Source organism: Nicotiana tomentosiformis, chromosome 1, assembly GCF_000390325.3.
Source record: "Nicotiana tomentosiformis chromosome 1, ASM39032v3, whole genome shotgun sequence".
Classification (NCBI taxonomy): Eukaryota; Viridiplantae; Streptophyta; class Magnoliopsida; order Solanales; family Solanaceae; genus Nicotiana; species Nicotiana tomentosiformis.
Window position 1 is genome coordinate 14,424,740 of NC_090812.1, and position 16,941 is coordinate 14,441,680.

The window sequence follows — 16,941 nt, forward strand, 5'->3', positions numbered from 1 at the left end:
GTTAGAAGTTGAAGATAACCAGAACTCTTCCACCATGAAAGAGTATAATATTAGAACTCTAGTTATTTCCTATTCTACTAACTCTATATATTGCAGGATGTTCTCATTTTACAGGTACGCATAAACGCTGAAGTTAAAAGAGAGTTGAGAGCAAAATAACAAGGCATTTTGCAAGCAATTCCTGTGTGATTCATGTGTGTGAACCTGAATCTACATGAACTAGATAGAAGAACTAGTTCCAAGTGCTTGTCTTTTAGTCTAATTTCATTGTAGTAGGGCTTCTGAGTTGTACCTTTCAGCTTTATCTAGAAGCAATTGCACTAGGTACTCTGAGTGTTGTATTCAAGTTAGAGTTAACTTGAAGTTGTCGCAACAGCTAGAGGCTGGTTGCCACAAAGGGTTAGAGGTAATCCTTAGGTTTACAAAGAGTTTTGTAAATGCTGTTTTTGGCTCAGTGATTTAGTGAAGTGTTGGAAAAAATCCTACTGGGTAGTAGATCGTGATTTTTTCACTTTTTGAGCCAGGTGTTTTCCACGTAAAAATAATTATGTTCTTTACTTTCCGCATTTATTATTCCGCAACAGCAGTATAAGGAACACATAGAAGAACCAGGTCCTTCTATGATCTGTGCACGCGAAAAATTGGACACCACATAAATCACTCTCCCTTGTGTGGTATTGAAGTACAAAACATCATAATCGTAGAGGGAAATCTTGGTTGGTGGATATGCATATGAAAGGGTGCCTGTGTTGAGTTTTCACAGACTGCAGGAGGTTTTTCTCACTCCAATTTGTATTAGCCAAATCTTTCAGGACCAGACTTTGGAGTCACAAATTTATGTACATAAATTCTTTTACAAGTGTTTCGCAGCAATGTTCATCCAAGAGCCATTAGTTGCCACCCAAAGATGAATGAATTAACATAGAAACAAAGCTACAGTGACTGAAAAATAGGTCATTCAGGTAACTTGCGTGTTTGAGCTATATGGTCCAGTGTGTATCTTAAACCATACCTTTCAACTGCCCATTTTGCTTCTCTAAATCCATGACCATATGCCTCAGAATAGCTTTTCTCTATTCCATCTTTCAGAAACTCTTTCAAATTTCTCAAAAACTGAGCTGTTTCACTTGCACCATTCATAAAGTCATCACCAGTAAAAGATTGCCATTCTAGCCACTTGTGAGCCATAACTTCACAAATACCTTCTGCGATGTTTAGGGCCAGCCCTCTATAGCCTATACATATCAGAGAAAAGTCGAATAAATGGTAGATTCATGAGGTATGCTGTTCTCTGCTAGTTTATGTTTGGTTGAAATTAGGCAAAAACAACTAGAGAACATTGTAAAAAGCTGGACACCACCTTGAATCTGCATCCACGCGTGCATCATTTCATGAGCCAAAGTTGCTCCCAAAGCCAACCTGTTTACAATGACCATTGATGCATACAATAAAATAAAAGTAGGGGATTCATTACAACTCCTCTTGTACTGGAATCAAATTACGTACATTTGTCTTAACTTAGATCTAAGTCAAGCGCATCAGGGGCACAAATGGATAGAATATAGTCCCAAATTAGGTGCATTGTGGGAGGAGTAACGTGTAAGAACTTACCCTTGCGGGAGAACAATAGGTGGAAATGGCTGTTAAAAATGCAGATTTTTGTGGTACATTCTGTGAATCACGCAATATTTCGTCTTAATGCAAAATGAGTAACATCTCTACTACTCTAGATCAATTTGTCTTCATACTAAGTTACTAACTATTCTAGGATATGTTTATTCAAAATAGCATTTTGTGATTGTTTATTACATGAAGTATAGAAGTTTGGAGGAAGATTACTTTGGAAAGCCATATAAAAGCAGCATCGCTTTCACTTTGCGTCCTGGAACCAGGTGCTCTACTTCTTTCACCACTTCAATATTTTCACCCTTTTGTATTGACCTTGACACCTAGCATGAGTGTATTGAATGCAAAATGAGAGAGTACATCACTTCGTACCATAGATAGCAAGGTTTATCCACCTCTTGTATACTTTACTGAACTTTACTCATTAATCATTATAACAGAAGACATCAACCATCTAACAGAAACTTATACTAATAGAAAATGTACTCACATAAGTTACGGAGTCCAATTTAGATTTCTCATAAACAGTCAAGCCAAGCGAGCTCTGCAAAACCAACCAAATGCTATCTATTACTACTAGAAAATGTGATGGAAGTAATAGAATTCCTCTTGCTAATGTAAACACCTGCTCTGCCTACCTTGTCATCGTTTCCGATCATCTCTTTTTGATCAACTAAAAGAATTGGAATATAATATCTGATTTTCATGTTTAATCCTTTGAAAAATCTGTGCACTTCATCAAGAAGGGGCTTACAGTCTTTAGGATCCAGCACTGCTGTGTTACGACAGTCAGGGCAAAGTTTTCGACCATCATTCAGAGTGATATACTTCATATCTCCTATCTACAAATAGGTGAGTAAGCTCTCAGTTAACATGTTATAACCCGAGTAGTTGTTGATATATTTAGCTTGACATCTAATATCATTGAAAGTAAAGCCAGTGTTGCAGCTAGAAAGGTCATTGTGTATGTTAGCTACTCAGAAATCATCATGCAATTGCTAGTGATTGATTTATTAAAAAGATTACTTAGCATTTCATTTTTAATAATTCTCAAACTAATTTAGAGGTTAGTATTCATCCAGTTTTTGAAACATGCTAAGGGCTATAGTGAACTAATTACTAGTATTAATTATCAACTGAATCCCAGTCTGTGGATCGTCACACTCCAATATATATATATATATATATATATATATATATATATATATATATATATATATGATGGGATTAAAATCTGAAAGGTTAAGAAAACAGGATTGTCTAGTTACTTTAGTGCCTCATGAGGCTTAACTGAGCTCTGCTCATATTGACCTTACTTCATTTTAATGAATATAGATTCAACGAGGAACATCTTCTGTTTAATAATATAGAAGGGTGTTTAAAAACCTTAAATCTTGAACAGCTACAGCACTGAGGAGTTCCATCAGATGTATGCCTTTTACAGAAAATCTGTCCCCAGTAGGTACACCTTAGCCACACCGAGCAAATCTGTTAAAGGCAGTAATCAAACATAGTAGAAACATGAGGTAACACATTCCGATATTTTTGAGAAAAGAGAACACAAACTTGTTCTTCACAAACATCACAAACAAGAATATTGCACCGCTTGCTACTCTTTCTCCACCAAGAATTGCCCCTACAATATCACGAAAACATGCCAATTTGATTAAATGGTGTGCAGAAGAAAATACTAAGGTATAAGATACACTGTGAAAATGAAACCTGGAAAATAAAAGATAAGAAAGTGGATTTACGAAATGCTTTACTCTCTTATACACTTACTTTGATGTATGGACAAAGGGATTCAACTCCTTGAACAGTTTCCACCATTTCAGTTCTCTGCCTCCAGTACTAGTGCTGTAATAATGTAAAACTTTAGTAAACAAATACTATCTGATCTTAAACTTAATCAGCTCGGAACAAAGGGGAGGTAAATAGGACAATTACAGAAATATGTGACATAAGGAAATGGTAGATGGAAATATTCATTTCCCATATAAAGAGTAAATCTAATTAAAATGAAAGGAATGGATACTGTAAGAACCAGGGAATGAGAGGTTGATACCACAGGCCATATTTACCTCAAGTCTGTAGAAGATAATGTGCTTTCGTCCAATGCTTGTGCAAGTTCTTCTACTTCGTCAATCTGAGGAAACTCCATATCTGAAAAAGTGACCAAATCTATGTATAAGACTACTTGCATAAAGAAACACCTTTTGAGCAATTATAGCTCTGACAAAATAACCAAACAAAGCTCCAAAATCTTGAATTTTTTATGGAATTGAACTAAACATACCAACTTCTTACTGGGACAAAATTTAGCTTAAAAAAGCGAGATGGGAAGGCAACATCATTAATGGCCCTTACCACTCGTGTATAGTTCTTTTCCCTTTGATTCTTGAAGAGAGAGTTTAATAGCACGAACCACATCCTCATTCTCATCTTCTGATGACTGGCCGTGCATTCAAAAATTTCAAATAGATTTAACCGATAAATTGATAATAATAATAATAATAATAATAATAATAATAATAATAATAATAATAATAATAATAATAATAATAATAATAATAATAATAATAATAATAATAATAATAATAATAATAATAATAATAATAATAATAATAATAATAATAATAATAATAATAATAATAATAATAATAATAATAATAATAATAATAATAATAATAATAATAATAATAATAATAATAATAATAATAATAATAATAATAATAATAATAATAATAATAATAATAATAATAATAATAATAATAATAATAATAATAATAATAATATAGAAGTAAGAAGCCGAAACCTCATAAGAAGGACCTTCATCCAGGAATCTATTAGCTGACATTTTTCAAGGTTAAAAATCCTCTGAGTTTAATGTAATATAACAGTACTGCTGCAAAACATGAAAATGTTTTAATAAGAAATATCCATGGTGGAAAAAAATGACAAGTTTACTAGAAAATACAATGGAGTGGAAGTAGAAGCTATGACCACTACGTACCCACAGCACAGGATCCCAAACTCTGCCAAATGCGTGAAATGGCTTAGGGCCTTAGGCTATCAGCAGATTAACAGGTGTATTAATTAATTTTTAAAACATGGTTTACCTAGAAATAAATTTATAGTACAAGTATTCGGTTGGTAAGACTTGCCAAAAAACAACAAATATTCTGCAAGTAGCACATAAAGAACTTGCAACTCAATTGAAGTGGTAGTTTTGTGTTCTGCTTCTTGTCATCAGAAATAGTATATAATATAACAATTAATTAATCATTTCCCAAGACTTTGACCATGTCGTACTCAAGTCTTCATAAAAGTTATAAACAAAGTCTGCTTCATGTTACTAGCAGTTCAGCTTCTAATCACTTTACGTTTTTCATATTTCTGATTCTTTTTCTCATTAAAAGAGAATACAAAAAGTCTCCTTTTAAAATCTCAATGAAAAGTGACGACGGAAAACAGATACATGAGATAATGTAATTTACTTCAAGATTACAAGGACTAATTATTTGTGCACGTATAATTTTTAAACATTCCTTTTTACCTTCACTACTTTACTCCTTGTTCGGTTACTATTTTCGATATTTTACGAGCTCAGTTTGTAAACTATTTCTTAAGTGGACTGGTTCTCTTTAAACTTTTCATTTTGAGGTTATTTTATTATAGGGTCCTCACAGGCAATCTACCTAAGTGGTATTAAATAAATAATCCAAGTTTCTCCGAATTGCTTGTAGAGCCAAAAGTCAATGTAGTATCTAATGGAGATATCATCAAATTTCCAGAAAGTAAATGGGACGTTATGAGAAAAGCAACGTAACAGAAAAATGGGAAAAAAACTCGGTTTTTGGTTGACTGACTTGACTCTTAGAAAGAAGAAAAAAGCCAATTTGAAGTTAGAGAGACAAGGACATTATTGCGGAAAAGACAAAAAAGGCTACTCTCCCTAACGAAATTAAGATAATGAAAACTTAGCAATAACTAAAGGAAAATAATGAATGCGTCTGTTACGGAAGTTATTTTCCCTGAAAAATGTGTTTTCCGTAAAAAGATATTTTCTTGCGTTTTATAAAACATTTGTTGGAAAAATATATAATAAAAGTTAGTAATAATATTAGCAAATTAGAGTGTAATTTGATGAAATTTCTGAGTACTAAAAGATTAATAATAACGTCTAAGCATTATCAAGTATATCGGATCTACATGAACAATTGTTGGTGCTCAAGCACCCATTACCCTGTTTAGTAAATTTTCTCAGGCAATTATAAAAACTTTTAGATAAATATTGAGTGAGCATCCATAATTAAACTTCTTTTTCCTCTTCTTTCGTAATTTTTATCAGTTAGCACCCATGACTTTATATTCCTGGATCCGCTACTGAGTATAGTTCAAGATAATTTTAAGAAAAATTAACTTTGGCACTCAAGGGAGAGAAGTCATTTCTCCTACTTTGATGAAAAGGGTTTTCCTTGGAAAATATGTCTAGTAACTATTCAACATAAAATGATTTCAGCATAAAGATTATTTTCCTAAGATATTATTTTCACTTTGTTCTTTGCTTGCTGTCCCCCAAACTTGCACATAAAATAGTTGGGTATGGAAGAGGAGGCTATACACTCATACACTTTGTATCTTAATGATATTGATCGCACCCTGCCGTGGCAATTGACTACTGAAGCTCAACATAGGGACGTTAACCATTTCGAATTTGCAGTCTTCTGTTTCTTAGATTAAACTTAAACATCATTGCATTCAGAAATAAGAATCAATTATGTATGAAAATCATTTCTACTATCTTGCTTAAATAGACATTAATTCAGGACTGAATAAACCTGAGATATTCTTGGACAATGATCAACGAATTAGCACAAAGATTAACAATGTCACCTAAGAAGTAATTAGTCATTTAGGTAACTTTCGTGTACGAGCTATATGCTCCAGTGTGTATCTTAAACCATAACGTTCAACTGCCCATTTCACTTCTCTAAATCCATGACCATATGCCTCGGAATGTCTTTTTTCTATGCCATATTTCAGAAACTCTTTCAGATTTCTCAAGAACTGAGCTTTATCACTTGTACCTTTCATGTAGTCATCACCAGCAAAAGATTGCCATTCTAGCCACTTGTGAGCCATAACTTGGGAAAGACCTTCTTCGATGGGTAGGGGCAGTCCTGGATAGCCTATAAATATGAGAGGTAAATTGTTAAAAAAGAGTGATAAAATTTCCTCTCGATAGGAGGGAAAGTAGGGGAGAAGGACATTTCTGTGTTTCTTCTCTCCTTTGCTGAACTAAAAAGGTAGATTCATGAGGAATGTGGTTTTCCACAAGTTTGCTTTCCTTTATTTTAGTTGGATTTAAGTTATATATACTGACATAATTTAGCCGGCTATAACAGGTTACTACTCTAGCTTCCAGTTACCAAATCAGGTTTGTAATAAAGAGTTACATATTGTTGTAGGTCAACTTAACCTGATGGTGTAAAAATTCTACGCATAGTTTATATACAAAATTCAGACTCTTTTTAGTTTAAATAGACAAAAGCAACAAGCTTTAATTTAGTAGTAGAGAGCTGGAAACCACCTTGAACCCGCATCCAAGCGTGCATCATTTCATGAGCCAAAGTTGCTCCCAATGCTATCCTGCTTACAAAGACCATTGCATACCATGATATTAAAGTAGGGAACTCGTTATGAAACTGGAAGCAAATTATTTCTGTAAAAAAAAAGGTATATCTTTATTAACTTCAATCTAAGTCAAGAAAACCAGACCACTAATGGATAGAACATGGACAGCAACATCTGAAACCCTGCTGATAGCCATTCAATATTTCTTAGTTGTCACAATTTTGGTGACATCATGGGAAGATTAGCTTGTAAGAACCTACCCTTGGGTGAAAACAATAGCTGGAAATGGCTGTTAGTGTTCCAGAAATATTTCGTCTTTAAAAATGAATAACATCTCTACTACGATCTAGATCAGTTTCTCTTCTTCAACTGGTGATACTTACTATTCTAGGATATGTTTATCAAAAATAAAATTTTGTGATGTTCATTAATTAGAATACCATAATGCACATTCACTTTAAAATGCAAACGTTTGCAGATAAACGAATTGGGCAGCATATCTGATATCTCATAGTCATAGCATCGAAAGAAGACCGTGAACAGATCAAAACTGAAATAGCTTGTTTGCTTATCCTATCTACATAAAGAGCATGGGATATATTTCTTATTTACTCTCTCAGAAATACCAAATGAAAATTGATTGGAGTTCTAAACTGAATCCATCATAATACCACCTATGTGAAAATATAGAAGTCTAGAAGAAGATTACTTTGGAAAGCCATATAAAAGCAGCACTGCTTTCACTTTGCGTCCTGGAAGCAGTTGTTCTACTTCTTTCACCACTTCAATACTTTTACCCTTTTGTGTTGACCTTGTCACCTAGCATAAGTGATTTGAATGCAAAATGAAAGAGTAGATCACATTCACTGTGTACAGAGGCAGATGCAATATATAATCAAAACTCAACTTTCTTTACTCGGAGAATATATATACATGTAATAAATCAATGAAGTTTCTACAAATATTAAAATCTAAACTCATAATTGCAAAAATCCATTGAGTTCAATAGTGAGAATATAAAAGTTAAAAGCATTAAGTTGAAATTTTGGATCCACCTCTGACTGCGTACCATAAAAGTTGTATTAACTTTCATTCCATTGCAGAATGCATCAACCCATCTAACAGAACTGTAACAGAAACAGATGTACTCACATAATTTACGGCGTCCAATTCAAATTTCTCATAAAGCGTCGATCCAAATAGGTTCTGTGAAACCAATCAAATGCTATTACTACTAAAAGATGTGATGGAAGTAATAGAATTCCTCTTGATAATGTTGACACATTTTCTACGCACCTTTTTATGGATTCTGATAATCTCGTCGTTATCTACTAACAGAATTGGAATGTAATATCTGATTTTCATGTTTAATCCTTTGAAAAATCTGTGCACTTCATCGAGAAGGGGCTTACAGTCTTCAGGATCCATCACTGCTGTATGACGACAATCAGGGCAAAGTTTTCGACCATCACTCAGAGTGATATACTTCATATCTCCTATCTGCAAATAGGTGAGTAAGTTCTCAGTTAACATGTTATAAGTTGAGCAACCGTAAAATAAATTTAACGGAGGTATATATTTAACTTGACATCTGTTATTACTGCATAAAGCCAGTCTCGCAACTAGAAAGCTCATTGTGTATTTTGCTATTCAGCAATATTCATCATGCAATTGCTAGAGATTGATTTATTTAAAAAGATTAGTTTGCATTTTGTTTTTAATGATTCTTAGCCATTTTTTTGAAACATGCTATAGTAAATCATAGTAAACTAATTATGCTAAATATCAACTCATTCCTGTCTGTGAATCATGGCATATCCAATTTATATGCATGTCTATAAATCCTTCTATATGATGGGATTAAATTTGAAAGGCTGAGTTAGAAGATATTAAGGGAAATTTTAGTGCTTCAGGCTCAACAAAGCTCAGCTCATTATTGACTTTCATTTTATTAATGAACATAGATTCAATCAGGAACAGCTTCAATCTAATATAGAAGGTGTTTGAAAACCTTAAATCTAGAACAGGCGCAGCAGCAGGGGGTTCCATCAGATGTGTGCTTTTGACAGAAAGTTTGGCCCCAGTAGGTACACCTTAACCACGCCGAGCAAATCTGTACCAATATTTATGATGTTAAAAGGCAATAATCAAACATAATAGAAGCATCAGTTAACTCATCCAGAAACTTTATAATCATCTTTACATTTTACAAGGATAAATTACTTCAAGAAAGAATGATTACAAAGTGCAAAAGAGGAAAGACATTTGAGGAAAGGGAACACAAACTTGCTCCTCACAAACATCACAAACAAGTGTATTGCACTGCTTGCTACTATTTCTCCACCAAGAAGTGCCCCTTCAAAATCAGAAAAGAAAGCCAACGCCAATTTGATTAAATGGAATAATTAAGGTAAAATATACTGCAGAATGCCACTATGATAATGAAACCTGGAAAGCTAAAGCTAAAGATAAGAAAATGTATTTATTAATCATGAACTGCTTTACTTTCTTATACTGCTTGCTATTATTTCCAAAATTGAGGATTAACAACCTTCTCAAGAAACTAGTTCCCAGAAGAACTAGTTTTACAACAAATAGAAGCGTGATTTTATTCTCTTCGCATGGATAACTAAATACCTAATTGTATATATTTCTGTACAAGCACTTGATTGTGTTACACTTACTTTGATGTAGGGACAGATGGATTAAAATCCTTGAAAAGTTTCCACCATTCCAGTTCTATGCCTCCAGTACTGGCACTGTAATGAGGTAAAGCTTTAGTAAACAGATGTCTGATCTTAATCAGCTTGCGGCAAACTGGAGGTGGTAGGAAAATTACATAAACGTGACATGCGAAACAGTTATACCAGCTTTGCTGCCATAAATTTAGAAGGATAACTATGAACTAGTATACGAAAAAGTAATCCTATTTTCGGGCCATGTGCTCATAGAGACATGATCCCCCACATCCTAATGGGAAATAGACAATATATCATGAACTTAATGGAATATTGCATGTTTTCAACAGGTTGAAAAACATGGAACTAGTGAAATCTGTAAAGAAGTGTTCAACCAAATCTGTTGGTTGTGCATACTAAATGTTCAAGGATCAGGATTATGAATTATTTCTGCAGCCACTGCGTTATATTCAAATCTTGATCACCTCCTTTATAAGACTCCGCATCCTCAGAGTCTAATTCGTTATCCTTAACAGCAGATTTACTGAGTAGCACGATGGTTGATGAAGATTAAAAACCGTCTCATTATCTACATGATTTTGTCGAATCTATGGCAGATAAACAAGTCGGTCTGAAGCCTAATCTCGTCTCCATAAAGAGTAAATTTAATTAAAATGAAGGAATGATACTGCAATAACAAGGGAATGAGAGGTTGATCCACAGGCCATATTTACCTTAAATCTGTAGAAGATAATGTGCTTTCTTCCAACTCTTGTGCAAGTTCTTCTACTTCATCAATCTGGGGAAACTCCATGTCTGACAAAAAATGACCAAACTTATATATGAGACTACTTGCCTAGAAAGAGAACTTTGTTAAGCATTTATAGTTCTGGAAAAATAACCAAGTGAAGCTCCAAATTTGTGATATGGGTTGAGCTAAATATACTAACTTCTTACTAGGACAGAATTTAGCATTAAAAAGTGAGATGAAAAGGCTACATCATTACCACCCATGTTTATTTCCTTTGCCTGAGATTCTTGAAGAGAGAGTTCAATAGCACGAACCACATCCTCATTCTCATCTTCTGAGAATTGGACCTGCGTTGAAGTTCTTCAAATGGGTTAATCATGCTTTAAGAGATGAATTGGCAAAAACTTTAATACTCTCCATTTTCTTTACAACTTTTAATTACACAGATCTTCTAAAATACTGACAAATTTCCCCTAGCTTTAGAAATCATGAGGAAGTTGATCTCATCATGTACTATGACCGAATAGGTGCTTATTGAAAGGCTTAAGAGCAGATCTTTAATCAGATTTTGATGTAGCTAAAGACCAGATGGCAAAACTAATGAAATGACTTAGTTGTTAACTGTTAATTAAGAGAGTGTGGCTAGCGTAGTTAACAGCATCATGATCATGGTCCCTAAGCTTATCTGTGTCAGTTGTTAGACAATTATCATGTTACTGAATCAAAAGAAAACAACCACTATCAATTAAGATAAATCAAAGGCCACTTTCAGATAAATTGCAAGATATGTAATCCTCACTAAGATATAAAGCTGCATCATATGGACTTCCAATCAAAATTTTCTTACAGGCTTAATAACATCAGAAGCACTAATCTAATGATAGTAATATTAATGATGATATGATGATTATGGTAATAACAAAACTTATGCTACAAAAGTCACAGAATTAAACACGATACCTCGTAAGAAGGACCTTCATCCAGGAATCCATAAGCCGACATTTTTCAAGGTTAAATCCTCTGAGTTTAAAGAAATATAACAATAATAAAGCTGCAAAAACATGAAAATGCATTAATAGGAAACATCAATGGTGGAGAAAATGGCAAGTTTACCAGAAAATAGAATGGACTGGACATAGAATCATGATCACTAACCAGAGAACAGGACCCCAAGCTTCTGCGAGATGCGTGAAATGGCATAGGCAATTTGTTCAGTCATAAGCAAGAAAAACCAGCAGAGTAACATGCGTACCAAATTAATTTTTAAAACATGGTTTACCAAGAAATAAATTTTTAATAAATATTCGGTTGGTCGTACTTACCAAAAACAACAAATATTGGGCTGGTAGCACATGAAGAACTAGCAACTCAACTCAAGTGGTAGTTTGGTGCCCTGTTTCTTGTCATCAGAAATAGTATAATACTATAACAATTGATTAATCATTTTCGTAGACTTTGACCTTGTCAAGTCTTCCTGAATGTTAACAGGCCCGCCCGCTTCTAAAATCCAATCCCTCTACGTTTATTCCCTCATTCAAAGAGTCATAAAAAGTTGTCACCTTTTAAAATCTTAAGGAGAGATAACGAAAGCAAAATAACCTCAAGATTACAAGATGGATAATCGTTTCCGCAAGCAACAGTTGGGCACCTTCCAATTTTCCCCTTTACTACATTACTTGTGTTCGGCTTTACCATTTGCAATTACATATTTTACAAGTTTGTATAATGCATAGAACTTAAACTCCCAAACTGTTAGAATATGTATAGACAGAGGATCAACACTCTGGCTTGACCAAACTAGGAAGGTAGAAAGAAAACCCTTGAAAAAGGAGGAAACTAAAATTCAAGTGAACTTTCATTAGCGACTTTTAGAGGGAAAAAATAGAGGAAGCCGTAGTCATCAAGCAAATCACAACCTTTTATAAAGATTATAAACCTTTCTGCAGGGAAGAAAAAAAAGACCATCGTTTCGTGTCTATTGGGTCGAGAACTCAAAATGCACGTGGCTTAATTTTTCATCTCAAGTACTACTAAAATGTCAGATTAGGATTTGAACTTGTAGAGCCTAAAGTAATTTGAATTCCTTTGTCACTGCACTAGAATCTTCCCTTATGTCACCACCAATACGCCGTCGTGTACTTAGGTTCGAATTTGGAACGAGGCCATTAGCCCAATATTGCCTAAGGTCATGATTTGTTATTCTAGTCCAGTCGTAAGTTGGACAGGACTGGACTATGGCGACTGCCCACTGGTCTAATCAGTGAGGACTAAAGATCTGCACTTCTGTCCACAACTTATAACATCAAAATTACATCAACCAAGTTCGCAAGTATGCCATTCCGTTTTTTCTTTGTTCCTTGATAACGAGATGGGGTTGGTGTAAATGAGGCAATGAAATGCATTCATGCAAAAATAGTCGACAGGAGAACTATATTACAATATTGAATTATCATTTAAAAGATATATATATACATATATATATATACACACACACATACACACACACACACAAGTAAAGGGTAGCCCAGTGTACAAAGCATCTCATGTTCACGCACAGTCCGGGTAAGGGCCTCACCCGCACCCCAAGGGGTGTGATGTAGGCAGTCTACCCTAATGCAAGTATCAGTGACTGATTTCACAGCTCGAACGCGTGACCTATAGGTCACACGTAGACAACTTGACTGTTACTCCAAAGCTCTCATTCACATGTTCAAAACATACATATATTATGGGTGTGTTTGGTACGAAGGAAAACATCCAATTTTCCCATGTTTGGTTCTTAAATATTTTGGAAAACATTTTCCTTAAAATGTTTTCCTTATCAAGATAGGGGAAAATATTTTCCAAAACTACTTCTCAACCTTCCCCACCCTCACCCACTCACCCCACATCCTCACACCCACCCATCTAACCCCACCCCCTCTCTCCAAAAAAGTTTTTTTTTTTTTTAAAAAAAATTCAATTTTTTTTCCGTCACCACCCACCCTATACCCCCTCCTCGCAAAAAAAAATTACTTTTTTTTTGTAATTTTCAAATTCCTGTTTTTTTTTTCTGTATCGCTCACCCACCCCCACCCCACTGCCCCCACCCTGTAATTTTAAATTTCTGTTTTTTCGTTTTTCTGCACACTCCGGCCCCGCCCCTGCCCCCCTTCCCCGGGAAAAAATATTTTTTTATATATTTTCAGTTTTAGTTTTTTCATCTTTCTGTTTCGAAATTTTACAACTTCCAAAGTTATGAGTTCGGAGTTTTATGTGTTTGGAAGTTTACGGGTTTAGAAATTATAAAGTTTACGAGTTCGAAATTTCGCGGTTTCAAAAGTTTAGCGATTCGTACGTTTATGAAATTTGTGGGTTCGAAAAGTTGTTGGTTCGAAAGTTTATGACTTCATGTTTAATGTATCTAAATTATTTATGAATACTCTTGAGAAGTTATTTTTCTTAATTTGCGTACCAAACACCGAAAAAGGAATAAGATTACTATTTGTTTTCCAAGAAAATATTTTTCACGGAAAATATTTTTCCGTTATGCCAAACACACCCTATGTAAGAGGTATTAGAGGAAACTCAGCTTCTCTTGCTTTTCTTGCATAATAACATTGTTATTCGTGCTTCTTTGTATTGTGTCCTTTCTATATTAAAGATACAGTATTTAGAGAATATAACTTTTAAAATTAATGACACTTTAATTATTCATATGCATTTTGAGATATTATCTGCTAGTATCATTTACATACGAAATCAAAAAAAAATCTAACTCAAAAAGAATAACTATTGAAAAAGAAAATGGTAATCGCTAGATAGGAGATCGTAACTTTAAAGCGAACGATTTAATTGTATTCTTGAGTCTAAAGGTTTCAAATTGATTAGGTCAAAAATTAAGTACTTGGAGCGCGAGTTTAGTGATGGGTTACGTGAAGAAGAAGTGGAAGTGAAGATTGTACTCAAGTCATCCCAAAAGAGATAGTTTCAAGTATCTTGGGGCTATTATTCAAGGCAATGAGGAGATTAACGAGGATGTTATTCATCGTATTGAAACGGGGTGGATGAGACGGAGGCTTGCCTCGGGTTTTTTGTGTGATAAGAATGTGCCTCCTAGACTTAAGGGCAAGTTCTACGGAGTGGTGGTTAGACCGAATATGTTGTGTGGGGCTGAGTGGTGGCCTGTCAAGAAGTCCCATGTCCAGAAGATGAAAATAACCGAAATGAGTATGTTGAGATGGATGTGTGAGCATACCAGGAAGGTCATGATTATGAATGAAGTTATTAGGGATAAGGTATGACTGGCATCTGCGAAGGACAAATTGCGGGAATCAAGGTTGAGATGGTTCGGACATGTGAAGAGAAAAGACATAGATGCACCGATCAGAAGGTGTAAAGGGTTGTCCCTGGCGAGTCTGAGGAAGGGAAGGGAGGGGTGGACATCGGTCGGTTCGGTTCGGTTTTGTAGAAGTTCGGTTCGGTTTATTCGATTTATTCGGTTTTTGGTTTGTGATTTTAATAACCAAAATCGAATCATAATAACTTCGGTTCGGGTCATTTATTCATGTTCGATTCGGTTTAATCGGTTCGATTTTTCAATTTTAAGCCATGACAAAAATATTACAAAACAACAAAAATAGATTAGTTGTTGAGAGAATAGCCAAAAAGGGTAACCAAAAACTCCAAGTCCAACAACGATCTCTACAAATTGTTTTGATTTTGCTCTCTTTTCATGGCTTCGGGCCTAGGCTGCAGCCTCCATATTTTGTAATCTGATCTACTCGGGGGAGGGAATGGTGGGCGGGGGCACGACATCTTTACCATGTTTACCATCATCTCAGGTTGGAGCATCTCTTTAATTCTGGCTTATGCCATCATCTCAGGTTGGAGCATCTCTTTAATTCTGGCTTATGAGCAACATGAGATGCTCAAAATGCCACCTTGCTCTTCCACCTTTTCTATGAGAAGTTTTAGCAGAGGCACGTTTGACAGTGTAATGCATGAACCTACCATTATCAACTTCTTCTGTTCAATCGAAAGAGAAGTACATTATTCCATATAATCTGAGGAACTTCACAAAGTTTCAAAAAGAGAAAATTTCAGTCAAATTTCTCACAGGAACAGTATCTAAACCTTAGCACGTGTAAGGGCCACATTAATCCTGTGCCAGTCTCCAAGCAATGAAGAAATGTAGTTTCTTGGATTTTCACTTGACCTTAAAAAGGATAGCAGAATGCAATCTTTATCCCTTCCCTGCAAAGAGTAGATCAGATTACAACAAAGAGCCAAGTTTTATTCGGTTTTGGGCTTAGGCTAAACAAATTCGATTTTTCGGTTTAACCGAAAACTGAACCAATAAAATTGATCACCGAATCGAACACTGAACTTTTTAAAACTATAAACCGCAAACCAACCGAAAAACCGAAACTGAATAAATCGAAATTTTTGGTTCGTCCTGTTTTTTCGGTTCGGTCGGTATTATGCCCACCCCTATTAGGCCTAAGAAATATTTGGGAGAGGTTATTAGGCAGGGCATGTCATTGCTTCAGCTTACCGAGGATATGACCCATGATAGGAAGGTGTGGAGGTCGAGGATTAGGGTTGTAGGTTGACAGTTAGTAGTGTGTTCCTCCTAGGCTTACCAGTAGTACTAGGACTATTTTTGTACTATCTTAGTCATGATTCTTTATTATTACATGATGTGTTGTTGTGTCATTCGCCTCGTCACCAAATTACATTGTTGTCACCATTGTTTGTTACTTGGTTACTTTATCTTATCTCTACAGTTTCTTGAGCCGAGGTTTTATCGGAAACATTCTCTCTATCTTTATAAGGTAGAGGTGAGGTCTAAGTATACACTACCATCCCCAGGCTCTATTTACGGGATTACACTGAGTTTGTTGTTGTTGTTGTTGATGATGATTTAATTGTATTATGGTAATAGTCCATTCGACAAGAGTGAGTTGCTCTAGTGGTAAGCACCCTCTACTTCCAACCAACAGGTTGTTAATTCGAGTCACCCAAAGAGCAAGGTGGGAGTTCTTGAAAGAAGGGAGCCGAGGGTCTATCGGAAACAACCTCTCTACCCCAGGGTAGGGGTAAGGCATGCGTACACACTACCCTCCCCAGACCCCACTAGTGAGATTATACTGGATTGTTGTTGTTGTAATAGTCAATCCATTTCAATTTAGATGGTGTAGTTTGACTTAACACAAAGTTTAAGAATAAAAAGAAGAATTTTAAAATATGTGGTACTAAAAATTTAAG

At 35.0% G+C, this 16,941-nt stretch overlaps 2 protein-coding genes across 8 annotated transcripts; both read right to left on the bottom strand.

Annotated features, from left to right (window-relative positions):
• Positions 1-749: 749 nt before the first annotated feature.
• Positions 750-4,779, bottom strand: LOC104118268 (protein DA1-related 1-like). Of its 3 annotated transcripts, none has more exons than XM_070177686.1 (12): positions 4,640-4,779; positions 4,442-4,528; positions 3,994-4,078; positions 3,708-3,789; positions 3,409-3,483; positions 3,193-3,262; positions 3,013-3,114; positions 2,265-2,468; positions 2,117-2,170; positions 1,840-1,949; positions 1,361-1,419; positions 750-1,235 (listed from the first exon to the last, which is right to left on the bottom strand). In XM_070177686.1, exons 2-12 carry the CDS (start codon positions 4,481-4,483, stop codon positions 955-957), a joined length of 1,164 nt encoding a protein of 387 aa, XP_070033787.1. In that variant the 5' UTR covers positions 4,484-4,528; positions 4,640-4,779; the 3' UTR covers positions 750-954. The 3 variants fall into 3 exon arrangements, with proteins under 3 accessions (XP_070033787.1, XP_070033785.1, XP_070033788.1); XM_070177684.1 differs by having other exon boundaries at positions 4,442-4,531; positions 4,640-4,774; XM_070177687.1 differs by lacking the exons at positions 4,442-4,528; positions 4,640-4,779 and having other exon boundaries at positions 3,923-4,062.
• Positions 4,780-6,323: 1,544 nt separating this feature from the next.
• LOC104118265 (protein DA1-related 1-like) lies at positions 6,324-12,072 on the bottom strand. 5 transcript variants are annotated; one of them, XM_018778294.3, is made up of 13 exons: positions 12,015-12,072; positions 11,848-11,869; positions 11,653-11,743; positions 10,949-11,039; positions 10,676-10,757; positions 9,948-10,022; positions 9,550-9,619; positions 9,275-9,376; positions 8,560-8,763; positions 8,416-8,469; positions 7,973-8,082; positions 7,220-7,281; positions 6,324-6,818 (listed from the first exon to the last, which is right to left on the bottom strand). In XM_018778294.3, exons 3-13 carry the CDS (start codon positions 11,692-11,694, stop codon positions 6,538-6,540), a joined length of 1,173 nt encoding a protein of 390 aa, XP_018633810.1. In that variant the 5' UTR covers positions 11,695-11,743; positions 11,848-11,869; positions 12,015-12,072; the 3' UTR covers positions 6,324-6,537. The 5 variants fall into 5 exon arrangements, with proteins under 5 accessions (XP_018633810.1, XP_018633812.1, XP_033517710.1 ...); XM_018778296.3 differs by lacking the exon at positions 12,015-12,072 and having other exon boundaries at positions 11,653-11,712; positions 11,848-11,980; XM_033661819.2 differs by lacking the exon at positions 12,015-12,072 and having other exon boundaries at positions 11,848-11,980.
• Positions 12,073-16,941: the final 4,869 nt, after the last annotated feature.

Coding starts and splice junctions, on each gene's coding strand:
- LOC104118265 (XM_018778294.3), bottom strand. CDS start 11,694: ATGTCGGCTTATGGATTCCTGGATGAAGGTCCTTCTTACGAG. Junction 10,023..10,675: donor TTATCTTCTACAGATTTAAG/GTAAATATGGCC, acceptor ACCTCATTACAG/TGCCAGTACTGGAGGCATAG. Junction 8,470..8,559: donor TTATCAGAATCCATAAAAAG/GTGCGTAGAAAA, acceptor TTGGTTTCACAG/AACCTATTTGGATCGACGCT.
- LOC104118268 (XM_070177686.1), bottom strand. CDS start 4,483: ATGTCAGCTAATAGATTCCTGGATGAAGGTCCTTCTTATGAG. Junction 3,790..3,993: donor AAAAGAACTATACACGAGTG/GTAAGGGCCATT, acceptor TCACTTTTTCAG/ATATGGAGTTTCCTCAGATT. Junction 3,263..3,408: donor CCCTTTGTCCATACATCAAA/GTAAGTGTATAA, acceptor GTGATATTGTAG/GGGCAATTCTTGGTGGAGAA.